Here is a 13,649-nt window from a genome sequence, read left to right on the forward strand (position 1 = left end):
TTTCCTGTTATGGTTTTGCTTTTTATGTGCTCTCAGCAAGAATCATGAAAAAGAAGCATGGCTACCTTCTACTTTAACTAGAAGCACCACCATTGACTATTATTGTACAGCTTAATTTTTTATGTTCTACACTTTCCACTTCAAGCAATTATATATATAAATTCCTCCCTGCTTTCTTGGAGAAGTCACACTTCAGTCATTTTGAGGTCAAACTACACAAAATATGCAAGTTCACATATATAAAAACAGTGAAATTATAATTTGTTGGGTTTTAATTAATTTTTTCAGGGATGGAGATGAAGCATCAAGCAATGATGTCTGAGAGCTCACAAGGCTTGGTTCCTGGACTGGACAGGAACCACAGCAGTTATGGGTGCTCTAACCAAGACAAGAAGAAGAGATTGTCAACTGATCAGTTAGACTCACTTGAGAGGAGCTTTCAAGAGGAGATAAAGCTGGACCCTGATAGGAAGATGAAGCTTTCAAGAGAGCTTGGCCTTCAGCCTAGGCAAATTGCTGTTTGGTTCCAAAACAGAAGAGCCAGGTGGAAGGCCAAGCAGCTTGAGCGCTTGTATGATGCTCTTAAACAAGAGTATGATGTGGTCTCCAAAGAGAAGCAAAAGCTCCAAGAAGAGGTAATAATGCATTGATTAAGTAATTGGCATACATTAACTATAAAGCTTCTTTCCTTTATTAACTAATTACATGCAACCCATGCATTTTTTTTTTCTCTCTCTCTCTCTCTCCCCCTAGAAAATAGAGCTGAAAACCCATTGTGAATTTTTATAAAGGAAATTCAATAAAAATTGTCTCACATTTACCGACCGTAGTGAGTTGACAAGTCAACTAAAAATGTACTCTATTAATTAAGTGCGCTGTATATGGTGATATAGGTCATGAAATTGAAGACAATTCTGAGAGATGAAGTTGCTAGGAAACAAGTTTCCACCGGCTACACTGAAATCTCCGGTGAAGAGACGGTGGAGAGCACGTCGGTCGCCATTCGGAGCTCTAACAAAGGGGGAGGGACGAGCCAACATCAGGTGGCAGAGTGCAACTACCTCTTCAATGTTGAGGAATATAACCCAGTATCGCCACCTTTCTGGGGAGCTCTGCCTTCTTATCCCTAAGCTAAGAGGCTGTTGTTGTTGTTGTTGAAGTTACTTATAACTTTAATTTTCTCAGGGTTCTGCTTTAGTTATTAGCTTAGTTTGAGGAACTAGTACTTTACTTTCTTCTGGCTCTCTGGCTCGGTACTAAATTAGAGAATTGACATTACATTCACCCAAGTGGACCTAATGATCAGCATGACATTTATTAACTTTGCCCACTTCTATATTGTTATTGGCAAATTCATCATCTTTTTCATCACTTCCCTCAAATCTTTTTTTTTAAAAAATTTTTTAAAATTTTGTTTTTGGGGCTTTTGGGTGCATGTCTCTTCCTTTTGGGTAACATCCAGTTCGCGTTCTACTTTTATACATGCTGCCTAAAAGGTGTTGGTCGGGTGCATGGTGAATGTTGTTGAATCAACAGCCAAGCTTGGACAAGCCCAAGCAAGTACAGTGTTTTTTTCTTTCTTTTTTATGAACTTGGATCAGACCTTTTAGCGAAGGGTCTAGTAAACCAACTCTTACTTTATCTCTCCCAACCAAAAAAAAAAAAATTAAAGTAAAGCAAAGCATAGAATAAAACTTAGGAATTTTGGTTTATTTCGTCACATGGAATTTTGATTGCATCCGAGATCATATGTTCAATTCCCGCTCCCCTTATTGGATTAGTCCCACCATATGAACTCAAATCTCAAAACATTTCCCGTTGCATATAAATTGCCATCAACCTATTAAGCTGGTGAGACTTGTCAGAATCGGAGCCAAGAGCTTGAAAATGGTCCTTATTTAAAACTTCTAAAATTTGACAAAGTTACGAATTCCTGAAAATGTCTTCACCCTCACTTCTTCACCAAATGAAAAAGAACAAATTCAAAACGGCTCCATCTCGCTGCCTTCGAGCTCCCATAGTGATTCGTTGGCTTCGAGCTCTCATAGGGACAGACAAAGAATGCTCTTGAATTTGGGCCTTTTTGAGTTTGGGCTATTGTTAGATCTATTGCCATGTGACGAAATAAACCAAATTGCGTGAAACAAAAACCAGATTTATCCTGACCTAAAGTAAGTTACAGGATTTTGCAGGCAAGTTTGAGGGACAAAGGCTGGGCCAAAAAGGCCCCTAAACTGAAAAGCTCGGTTGCCCATCCATTACCTATTAACCATAGGAGAAAAACGTTGTTCTGAATCTTAATGCAAAAAGGAAAAAGTTGCTTAAGCTGAAGCTGAAATATCAAGTTAAAATCCAACAGAATAACTATTTGAAACTTAGTAATATCGAAGTGACAGATATAAGATAGATAAAAGAAAAATACGAATGGACCATCAAGCATGGCCAATCAATCCTTACAAAATCTTCAAACAAACAAACACGTCCTATCTATTACTCTACTTCCCAACAAGTAGGCAACAGAACAGTGGCTCAGCGCTTGCCACCGCCACCCCCAAGCTTTGGTCCCTTTGGTTGTGCACCTCCCCTGGTAACGCTACCCTTGCCTTGAGATTTTTGGGATTTTGTAACTTCTGCCTTCTTGGCCTTCTTTTCATCCTTGGTTTTCTTGATCCTCTCCTTGATTTCACTACAGAACATATCCAGACATCAAGTCAACGATTCCATATCATGATCGTAGAAGCAATCATGAAATTTAAAGCTGAAATAACATTAACATAAAAGGTTGACATAATAGAGTGAATCAGGGTCAAAGGTATAGATAAGAACACAAACCGGAGAGCAGCTTCCCTTGCAGCATCACGAACCTCGGGCTTCTCAGTTCTCCTCTTCTGGATAACCTCAAGTGTAGCACCCACAATAGACCTTGAGTAAGGCTTCTTGGTGGTACGTCTCCTCTTCTTCACAGCTTCTTGAGCAATATCCTGAGTGTGTCAAGATTACATAAATAAGTAATACAAATACAAAAACAGACTGCCGGCTACTTCATATAAATAGAATGGCTACTACAGGACAAGGTTGCAGTGCTGAATTCCTTAAAAAAAAATTAATTGCATTTGCAATATAACAAATGTATGATGAAAAGAGATTATCAAAACCTATCGATTACCAAAATGGGCTTCAAGACATCTAATCCAACTACTTAAGTAACCTTAAAACTAAAAGAATAAAAATTGGAATAATGGAATCATATAATTTATACATCAAACAAAAATGCAAGTTCACCTTTTTGTGCTGCTTCCTGTACATGGCTGTCCAGGTAAGCTTTGATGGCTTCAACCTGTTGTGGAAGTACCTTTTGCATTTTGAGTTGGCAAACAGGAAGACCTGACAGAACACACCACAGATTATTTACAAGATACAATGCCTTTCCAACAAAACAATTTAATCATATAAACTGAGATGACGGAACTTAAAACAAATGTTTGATTTTACAGTTTACCTGAGAATCAGAACGAATAAATCTGATGCCCTTTCCTGGGTAAATCTTGGCCCCGCTAAAACGACAGAGTTCGGTCCTGACAAGCCAAAAACATTTTTTTATAAGCAACCCACAATACTAGTACTATAAATGATCAATTGAAACAGATTTATGCTATCAAACAGAACCACAAAAGTAGCCAAGAGAGGGAAGAGGGACCCCTCAACCTGAAAACCTAAACCATTCACATAATGACCTAACAAAGAAGACTTAACATAATGACTGTTCCACATAGATTCAAGCCAAGACATCCAGAAAGTTTTACCATTTTCCAGAGACTAGATGCTACAATTACCAAGTTACCCAGATTTAAGAAAATTGTAAAAACCAACCAGTCGAAAGGGAACTGGATTTAGTGGTATCCGTAACTCGTGTGAACCATGAAATGGCAACCATTTCAACACGATTACCGTATCTTAATATAAACAGTAGCTAAAAATACTACATTTTCACAGATTTAATTAGTCAAAACTCAGAACTTATTGTTGGGTGTTCATCAATCATTAACAAACTCTACCCAGCTTGTTTCTACCAATATTGCACATACATTTTTAATTAGCAAAAATCAATTTTCACCCAGAAAAGCATATACACACAAATCAGAGCAGGGAAACAGTTTATCGCCCAAGCACGCTAAAATGGCATATTAGAAAACAGAAGCCAAATTTATAAATTAAAAAAAGGAAAAGGAAAACGACTGCATCGACAATCGAGCATCATCAACAAAGAGGATTCTTAATCGGAAAAATTAGAACGATAATGAAACCATTTCAGCATCAGATCTCAACGAGACATGTAGAGAGGGAGGGAGAGAGCGAGAGAGCGAGAGAGAGAAAGACGCATACTTGAGAACCATGGCTGCTGCCTCCTGCTCCTGCTGTTGTCGACTGCTGCTCTTCTTGTTGTGGCGGAAACCCTAGAAGCTGAATGCTTATAACGCGGGTATGTATATCAGGCTTCTTAATAAATAACCCTTATATCCCATGAAAAACCACGAAAATGCCACTCAGATTGGACCCGTTCTATTTTGGTGTATTTTCGGCCCAGGACTTTAGATTACATTTCCCCAGTACAATGTTTGAGATGGGCCACAAAAATATTTGGGCTTGTCACATCAAGTATAGTTTCCTTTACCTAAATTCAGTAACCATAATTGTCTTAAAATAGTAAGTTTGTAATGACATAAAAGAAATGTCAAAGGTATAGAATAATTTTATACCTCAGTACTCATCTCAACTCCACCCAGTTATCTTGAATGGAGCATTTTTCTCACCACACTTGACACGTGTCTATTGATATAATTATGGTTTCATAAATTTAAAGTAAAAAGTTAACTATGGTTATGTCAATGGACACATGTCAAGTGTTGAAATGATGTTAAGAGTACATATTGAGTTAAAGTGGTAAGCAAAAATATTTCCTTATCTTGAATCCATGAAAGAAAAAACACCAATTCGAACTTAGCACAACATTTTATATATTATACTTTTTATGTATGTGGTACATTACGTTATCATAGTTACTAAATAAGGACTTTGTAACTCAAGTGGTTAAGAATATTTAACCATGCATCTGAGATCCTATGTTCGATTCCCCCTCTAATATCGCTTGTATAAAAAAAATGAACTACTAATTAGGTGGAGTTTTATTTACATATATGATTTAAATTCAACATTTGGAACACATAATATCTCAAATATATCTAGTAAGAAATCATTAGCTTGTGACAACTATGTAATTTTAAAGGGTTGGCATAGACATGGTAATGCCTTTGTGTTTTAGGGTGGTATATAACAGTCACTATACCTATATATATATACATGATGTTTGTCAATTTGTATATATTATTATAGAAGGTCAATTTGTAACTATAATAAATGTTACATACAGCCAAATAATGCAATATGCTCTAGAGTTGGTTGGAAACTTGGGATTGACTTCTATACTAAAGATAGGATATTAAAAATCTTTTTTTTTGTCCAATTACTATTCAGGATATTTGAAAGAGAACTTGATATGATCATTAGTTTTTCATTTTATATTTATGAAAAAAGAAAAAGAAAAAAAAAAGGTAGCACAGCACAGATGAGTGAGATGGATCATTAGCTTGTTAATAATGAGGAGGAGGATGATGACACCTCACTGAACCTCAAGAAGATGAAGAAGAAGATATCCAAAACCCATTTTCATATTTTTCTTGGTTTTTACTTGGAAACCCCCTAACCCCACCACTCCAAGACAAAACTGTGAAAGAAGATGACTAACAAATACACATATTTCTTTGCTTCTCAGTTTCTCAGGCTCCCTTCTTGACTCAGTAACCAAGATAACGCCTTTTTTATATATAAATAAATATATTTCAAATTTCACCAATACCCAAATCACAATTTCCAATTGGGAACCCGAAAACCCTAGAAAGATCGGATTTTGAAGTGGATCTGTTGGGGAAGAAGAGGAGGATGGGGGATAATCAGGACGACGATCGGAGCCAGAGCAGCGACTACACGTCGGAGGACGAAGGCACCGAAGACTACAGGCGAGGAGGCTACCACGCTGTTCGAATCGGCGACACTTTCAAGAGCGGACGGTATGTCGTTCAGACGAAGCTCGGTTGGGGCCATTTCTCCACCGTCTGGCTCGCTTGGGACACCCACCACTCTGTACTTATCTCACCCTGTCTTCTCTTTTTTCTTTGCTGATACTTCGTTTTTATTGCGTTTTTTGATATGCTGTTGTATCATTGTATGATGAGTTTGAAAATGTAAGAAAAGGAATGGAAAATTTTAATCAAATTTTTAATCCACCATATTGGTTAATGCAAAACATAAAACATCATATTTGGTTTCTTTAATTTTTCACATGTTTAGTTTTAACTTTTAAGTTACTCAATGGAGGATTAATGAAAATGTGTTGGTTTTTTTGGGTGTCTGCCAATTGTACAAAAACCAGCGTTATGTTGCTCTGAAAGTGCAAAAGAGTGCTGACCACTACACTGAGGCGGCAATGGATGAGATAACCATCTTGAAACAGATTGCAGAGGGGGACACAGATGATAAAAAATGTGTAGTGAAGCTTCTGGACCATTTTAAGCATTCGGGTCCGAATGGACAACATGTTTGTATGGTTTTTGAGTACTTGGGTGATAATCTGTTGACACTTATTAAGTATAGTGATTACCGCGGGGTACCACTCCATATGGTTAAGGAGATTTGTTATCATGTTTTGGTTGGATTGGATTACTTGCATAGACAGCTCTCGATTATACACACTGATTTGAAGCCGGAGAACATATTGTTGTTGTCAACGATAGACCCTTTCAAGGATCCGAGAAAGTCAAGCGCGCCTCTTATTCTTTCAAGCAGTAAGGACAAGGATGCATCGGAGTCAGGGTTTGCAAAGGCATTGAATGGGGATTTGAGTAGGAACCAGAAGAAAAAGATTAGAAGAAAGGCTAAACGAGCAGCCCAAGGATGTGTGGATAGAGACGAAGCTGATGCTGATCTAGAAACATCCACCGAAGTAGAGTCATCTCCTAATACAAAATTGAATGTGCATTCCGGCGAAAATCAGGCTACTAGTTCTGTCAGTATGAGTAGATCATCAGATGCTGATGGACCAAAGGGCACTCGCCCAGGAAGTCAGGGTAGTAAGAGAGGGAATCGCACCACAAGGCAGAAGTTGTTGGCATCAATTGACCTGAAGTGCAAATTGGTTGACTTTGGGAATGCATGTTGGACGTACAAACAGTTCACAAACGATATCCAAACAAGACAGTATAGGTGTCCAGAGGTGATCCTTGGCTCAAAGTATTCTACCTCAGCAGATCTTTGGTCTTTTGCTTGTATTTGTTTCGAGCTTGCAACTGGTGATGTACTCTTTGATCCCCACAGTGGCGACAACTTTGACAGGGATGAGGTATGGATGTATAAAACCCTAGTTCGGTTGTGTTGTTTTCTTTATTGCATATGGTACTCTCGAATCCACATTAGTTTTTCCCTTTGGTAACACTCACACAATGAAAGTTTCATATGATGTCAATTCCATTAAGACATACAATAGAATCTTCATGTCTATAAATGACAAGTCAATTTCTACCACTGTCCACCGTTAGAAGGACTGACCATAATAGTTCTTCAGTATGCTCCCTAATACTGATAGATCAGAATAGTTTTGTGCTGTTCATTTTAATATTTTTCTTTAAATGCTTTGGTTTAGCGTGAGTCCTGAGGCATGTAAATTGACGGAATGATGCTTTGAAATTGACTTCTTTCAATCATCTCAAGCATTTAAACCTGGGAAGTTTTTATTATTTTCTATTTTTAAAATTACTGGAGTAAATCTTATATTGATATATTGCAGGACCACTTAGCATTGATGATGGAGCTTCTTGGAATGATGCCACGGAAGGTGAGAAATCTGTAAACCCTACCATTAAAATTAAACTGAACTTCATCCAACTTAAATTCCGGTCAACTATTTTCCAGATTGCTTTAGGTGGTCGATATTCCCGAGATTACTTTAATAGATATGGTGATTTGAGGCACATCCGTCGCTTGCGTTTTTGGCCCCTGAATAAGGTTCTCGTAGAAAAGTATGAATTCAGCGAGCAAGATGCAAGTGACTTAACTGACTTCCTTGTTCCCATCCTCGACTTTGTCCCTGAGAAACGGCCTACTGCTGCACAATGCCTTCTTCATCCATGGATTAATGCAGGTTCTCGACTATTGGAACCATCTATGGCTTCTGATAAGAAACAAGGCATGGACCATGACACGACTGAAAAGAACAAGAGGGAAAAAGATGAGAGGGAGGCAATGGAGGCTGGAGTGGAAAATATTGCCATTAATTCCGATTCTAAACCTGTCAAAGACCTCCCATCTAGTAGTAAACCCTCCAAGGCAGCCGTAAGTAGTTCATCCAGGTAGAATCCTAGGATAATTTTTGTCTACGGAATATGCCTCTTCATCAGTTTTCTTGTTGGGCTCTGAGATTGCTTCGATTGGCTTGACTTACAAATTTATTTTGCGGGATTGCTTCTAATGCTGGCAAACTTCAGCATAAGGAAGTTTGATGCTCCGGTTACAAGTGAACCTTCTTTCAAGCGCAATTGGCAAACACTGTACACTTCTCCTACAACCAGCTCGTCTGTGAAAATGTTCATTTCAATGTGATTCATGTACTGAACTCCAATCGTGATATTGGTACTCTTGAAACACTAAATCACATAATGTTATTTTTATTTTTATTTTTATTTTTGAGGCCTTCTTTTATTGTTAAGATTCGAAATCTGAGAACCTTCAGAAAATGCGCTAATACAAATTAGTAAAATTTCAATGGTTTAACAAATTATATTTGGAGAGGATAACGATTTTGGCGCTCATTTTTTAGTCATATGCACTACAAACTGAATATTTTATAGAATTTATGCACTCTTGAAATCATTAACCTTTTGAGAATACGAAGTAGATTTTAAGACTACCATAATTTGAAAACTCGTTTTCAGATTATTATCAGCCAAATCAAACAGGCATGACAACAAAAATCAAGGCGGTCGACAGTTAACTATATATTAGATATAGATCACATAATGTTGGGGTCTCCATGGGGGCTGGTGGGAGATTCTTGCCGTCCCATACGTTCTTATTATTCTTTGCCACACAATCAATCACAAACACTTGAAATACAAAACTAAATGTTGGTCTCCATTTGTTGTTGGGGTGGTGGGAGTCTCTCTCTCCCTCATTCTCAAGTCGTGCAAAACATTCCAACCCCCCAATATCCCATGTGATGTGAGACAAAAACAAAAAGCTCAAAACCATGCACGAGGCAACATATGTTCAAATATTGGCCACATGTGCTCTTCATCATGATGATCCTCCCAAGAAAAGAAATTCCACTTACAGAGAAAGAAGCCCTTTTGTGGTCAAAGTTGCAGATACAGTCAATTTATGCAGCATGGCAGCCAAAGCCATAATATTATATGGGAAATTATTGATTTTCTTGAACTTTTTAGTGTAAACAATTGGGAGGAGGTCTTCTTGGAGGCAATCCCAAATTATCAATTTTGAAAATCATTCGGCAACTTTCCAATGCTATAAAAATTAAGAATCAAACCAATATTATATGGAATAATAGATGAGAGGAATCCAAATTCTGTAAACACTACATGAGGTCGGTTGATGATGGTGTTAGCCAGTAGCTAACATGCCCCCATAACCCTACATAAATGCACACTTATTTCATGAGTTGTTAGCCAGTAGCTAACAAGCAACTTAATCTAAACCAGAGACAAGGCCACACTTTGGTTCATGTGTTAGCCAGGAGCTAACGAGCAAAACCAAACCTAAACCAGAGACAAAGCACCACAAGGGGTTCATGTGTTAGCCAGGAGCTAACAAGCAAGCCACCAGAGAGACAAGGCACACTTGTTTTTAACACAACGATGTTGACTGGGGTTGGTCAACTAGCTGTTGGCCAACAGTTCCTAATGATCTTCATAATATACAAACTTCCAATTGCAAACTTTCCCATTGCATTTTATTGGAACCTTTTATCTTTTCGCTATCGTTCTGTATTGTTGCCAGCGATCACTGACTGCTACAGAAGTCTAAGAATCCCATGAATTCTTGATTTTGTATCATTTGGATGCTCGTTTCTATGCCGATCACACCTGAAAAAAAAAATCCCCAGAAATAAGAAACCAAGACACGGATGATAAAACTTCGTTTTCGAGTAACTGGGAACATGATTTCAGGTCTGAAAAAAAAGTTTGTTTTACCCATTGTAATAGCGCTAGCAAAGATGACACCAGAGAGGATGAACACAATGATTGATGCTCTCTTGAGAATTGTAACTACTTTTCTTACAAGGCACTGTCCCCAGAAGCCAGCCAAGACAGACACACTTGTGAGGTATAAAGCTGCAAAAGGAATTCACATTGGAAGAAGAAAAAAAATTAATTTCTTGTGATCATCAAATGAAATGTATCATAAATAGGCTGCTAACTGAATTAGAAAAGGAGACCAGAAAGGAAAGCTATACCATATGGAATAGGAAACCTCTTGAGCAGGTAGAACTCCACCACCGATAAGGACGCGGAGAATGTCATCACGAATGTAGCTGTTGCACTTGCAACCTGTTCATGGTAGCAGCAAGATGGTTACTCCAACTTAGATTTTTTAAGAAACTTTACTTGTAGTTTCATGAAGCTCAATGTTTTGCGTTGAAAGTACTTGAACTTTACAAGGTAGGTTCTCACCTGAGGGATAACGCCTATCTCAAGAAGGAGAGGGCCAAGAATAAATCCTCCACCGGATCCAAGCAAGCCGCCAACAGTGCCTCCCAAGATACCACAGAGTGCACAGAACGCTATGTGAATAGGAGTCCATGCGATCGAAGCCTCGCAAATTGATTCGGTGTTTCCTGTGCTCATTCTCTTCTTGTGCTCCTTGCACAGCTTGACTGATTCATATCCAAACACTCCAAGTGCAATGGGAAACTGGAGAAACAGAACAAAAGGGTGAAAAAGCCTGTCCCCACAGAACAGTAGGACAATAGAGCTAAGGAACAAGTTGTTCCACTTATCTAGTTGTACTAGTATGCCTACCTGTAAACAGAAGAAGACCCAATACCATGCACTGCAAGCATTTACATCATTCTGCACTCAATTTATAAAGTATCAAAAGTAGGCAATCAGGGAGAGAGAGAGAGAGAGAGAGAGAGAGAGAGAGAGAGAGAGAGAGATCTACTTGCCTTGAGGACTTGAAGAACTAGGAAAAGAACCCAAACTACTACCAGCACCACAACCCTTTTCCACCTAAGGTTGAACTTTAATATTTGCTGAAAAAAAATGGAAAATTTTCAGCCCCTTACCACGAGAAGATAATTAACACATCATAGAATTTTATATGCCAGCTTTTGCTTACCAGTATTGATTTCTCTTCTCTAGGAAGTAATGGCTCGTACTGTGTATCAATTAGAACTGCACCTTACCCAAAAAAAAAAAAAAAGACAGTAGATTGAATTTCAGGAACAGAAGGAAATACACACACACGCATACAAAGTCACACAGATGTACTTGTGTCGTACGTTCACCCCTAGAGTCCACTACAGTTGCTTGCTGCCTTGCAAATTCTTTCTGCAAAATTTTCAGAAATTTATTCATCATGTAATCAGTCAACTTTGATAATAATCTTCAAATATTCTACATAATGCATAATTAATACCAGTCAAAAATGTCTGACCTTCATGATAGTCTCTTCCTTCCACATCTCAAACCCTTTAAAACAAGACCTTGATGAAGTTCCTGATACAATTTAAAAAACAAAAAGGAAAAAATTGAAATTAACAAAAATTTTAAAAAATATATGAAATTGGGTTGGATAAGAAATACATGTTGACTGTGATTCTACAGACCCAAGAAGAGTATAATGATGAGGACAGTGATGAGCCAGTAGGGGAAGACAACACTGAGAGCCACACCCAAGGTGATGCCAAGCATGAGCATGGGCTGAAAGAGAAGGGCCAGATCATAGTCTATAATTGGCACTTCTTTTGTTGGATGAGGCACTCTCAAATTGTACCAGACTGATGATGCAGATGCCCCCATTATCATACCTGTGACCAAGTCAACATGCACATCCAAATTAAATTCAGTAACTATGAAAGTACAAAACAGAAAAAAAGAAATAACATTTACTCAATAAAGTAAGAGATATGTATCTAAGCCAATCAAGCACAAAAGTGTAGGGGCAAAATTCAGAATCTGGGGAAGACACAAGTGGGAGACAGAAAGACATCATTGCTCTGGCTACCCTTTTGGATATTAAAACATGTGACTTTTTTTTAATTAAATTTTCTGGCCATATATGTAATAGATTCCATGTGATTATATATAGGTTCTTTTTATATGTGTTAAATAAAATTTCTGACATCATGAACTCAATGAAAACCAGAAGAAAAAGGTAGTCTTTGAAAGTTGAAATAAATCAAAAGAATGGAGGAAGAAGATGTGTAGAGAAATGAAATTACATTTGGAAAGAGCAGCAGCAGACTTTGTATCAAATCCAACAATTAAAGTAAGCATAGGAACAAATATTCCACCCCCTCCTACACCTCCTACTGTCCCACATGCTGATCCCAGAAAACCAATCACTGTCGCCAAAACAAGTCTCCAACTAAACTTCAATTCCTGCATTAAAAAAAATGAACAAAGCCCATCACACTTTAAGCAACACTTTGTAATTTCCTCATAAACATAACATAAATATATGCATGTATGGAGAGATAGAGAGAGAGACACACACACACAAAACCAGAGAAAAAAGAGAGAGAAGGAGACATACGGGCCAGGTTTTGTCTGTGCTGGAGAGGTGGGAAGAAAGATTGGAATTGAGAGAGAGAGAAAGACGGGATTGAAGGGGAGAGTCGTAACCATTCTGGTACTGCGTGACGAAGAACACAGAGAGAATAGCCACCGAAAAACTTGATAGGAGATAGAAAACTAAGCCTCTTGTGGCCATCGAACAGTGGTTGGTTGGTTTCTCGCTTCTAGCAGAAACACCGAGCACTTATTTAGAAGAAGATATAACTGTAAGGTTCTGTTTTCGCTTGGCTTCGCTGGACGCCCAGATACGTTATTTTCTATTTTCCAACAAAACAATGCGAGAGAGATAGAGAGAACCAATGTGTTCCAAGAGGCTTAAATAGCGTTATATAATATGAGAGAGAGATGGAGAGAGAGAAGGAGAGAGGGTGAATTGTCGTTTAATAGAAGAGCACACATGACATGAGAGTGATACGACACATCTAGAGTCACATGGATCAACTAGGGCATCAGACCTAAGGTGACCTGAATCAAATTTATTTTATGAATTAGAGTTACCATAAGGGATATACACTAGAAAATATTCCTTTTATTTTGTTGCCATCTAAACCATTCATAAAACGAACGTAGTCACGTCCATTAGGGAAATTTGGATTAGGACTTCGCTCCTATATGACATGTCACGTAATTTTTTTTTAAATCAAACAAATGATAATATTTTATTAGATTAATTAAAACGTAACATATTATTTATGTAACACGTCTTATATTTTGACTAGACAGTAA

The 13,649-nt window shown here is 37.9% G+C and overlaps 4 protein-coding genes across 5 annotated transcripts; 2 read left to right on the forward strand and 2 right to left on the reverse strand.

Moving 5' to 3' along the window:
* On the forward strand, nt 291–1,325 carry LOC18769447 (putative homeobox-leucine zipper protein ATHB-51). Its single transcript, XM_007202827.2, has 2 exons — nt 291–635; nt 894–1,325. Exons 1-2 carry the CDS (start codon nt 291–293, stop codon nt 1,128–1,130), a joined length of 582 nt encoding a protein of 193 aa, XP_007202889.2. The 3' UTR covers nt 1,131–1,325.
* On the reverse strand, nt 2,308–4,473 carry LOC18769922 (60S ribosomal protein L24). The gene is made up of 5 exons (XM_007202621.2): nt 4,384–4,473; nt 3,500–3,575; nt 3,283–3,384; nt 2,833–2,981; nt 2,308–2,686 (listed from the first exon to the last, which is right to left on the reverse strand). Exons 1-5 carry the CDS (start codon nt 4,392–4,394, stop codon nt 2,530–2,532), a joined length of 495 nt encoding a protein of 164 aa, XP_007202683.1. The 5' UTR covers nt 4,395–4,473; the 3' UTR covers nt 2,308–2,529.
* Nucleotides 5,536–8,800, forward strand: LOC18769727 (serine/threonine-protein kinase SRPK). Its single transcript, XM_007204128.2, has 4 exons — nt 5,536–6,198; nt 6,488–7,453; nt 7,898–7,945; nt 8,023–8,800. The coding sequence occupies exons 1-4, from the start codon at nt 5,998–6,000 to the stop codon at nt 8,461–8,463; spliced, it is 1,656 nt and encodes a 551-aa protein (XP_007204190.1). The 5' UTR covers nt 5,536–5,997; the 3' UTR covers nt 8,464–8,800.
* On the reverse strand, nt 9,629–13,424 carry LOC18771216. Of its 2 annotated transcripts, none has more exons than XM_007201977.2 (12): nt 12,883–13,424; nt 12,569–12,728; nt 11,954–12,154; nt 11,782–11,843; nt 11,627–11,675; nt 11,464–11,519; nt 11,291–11,377; nt 11,145–11,195; nt 10,797–11,036; nt 10,580–10,673; nt 10,317–10,457; nt 9,629–10,208 (listed from the first exon to the last, which is right to left on the reverse strand). In XM_007201977.2, the coding sequence occupies exons 1-12, from the start codon at nt 13,057–13,059 to the stop codon at nt 10,126–10,128; spliced, it is 1,401 nt and encodes a 466-aa protein (XP_007202039.1). In that variant the 5' UTR covers nt 13,060–13,424; the 3' UTR covers nt 9,629–10,125. The 2 variants fall into 2 exon arrangements, with proteins under 2 accessions (XP_007202039.1, XP_020423624.1); XM_020568035.1 differs by having other exon boundaries at nt 11,464–11,525; nt 12,883–13,267.

Source organism: Prunus persica, chromosome G7 (genome assembly GCF_000346465.2).
Source record: "Prunus persica cultivar Lovell chromosome G7, Prunus_persica_NCBIv2, whole genome shotgun sequence".
Taxonomy (NCBI): domain Eukaryota; kingdom Viridiplantae; phylum Streptophyta; class Magnoliopsida; order Rosales; family Rosaceae; genus Prunus; species Prunus persica.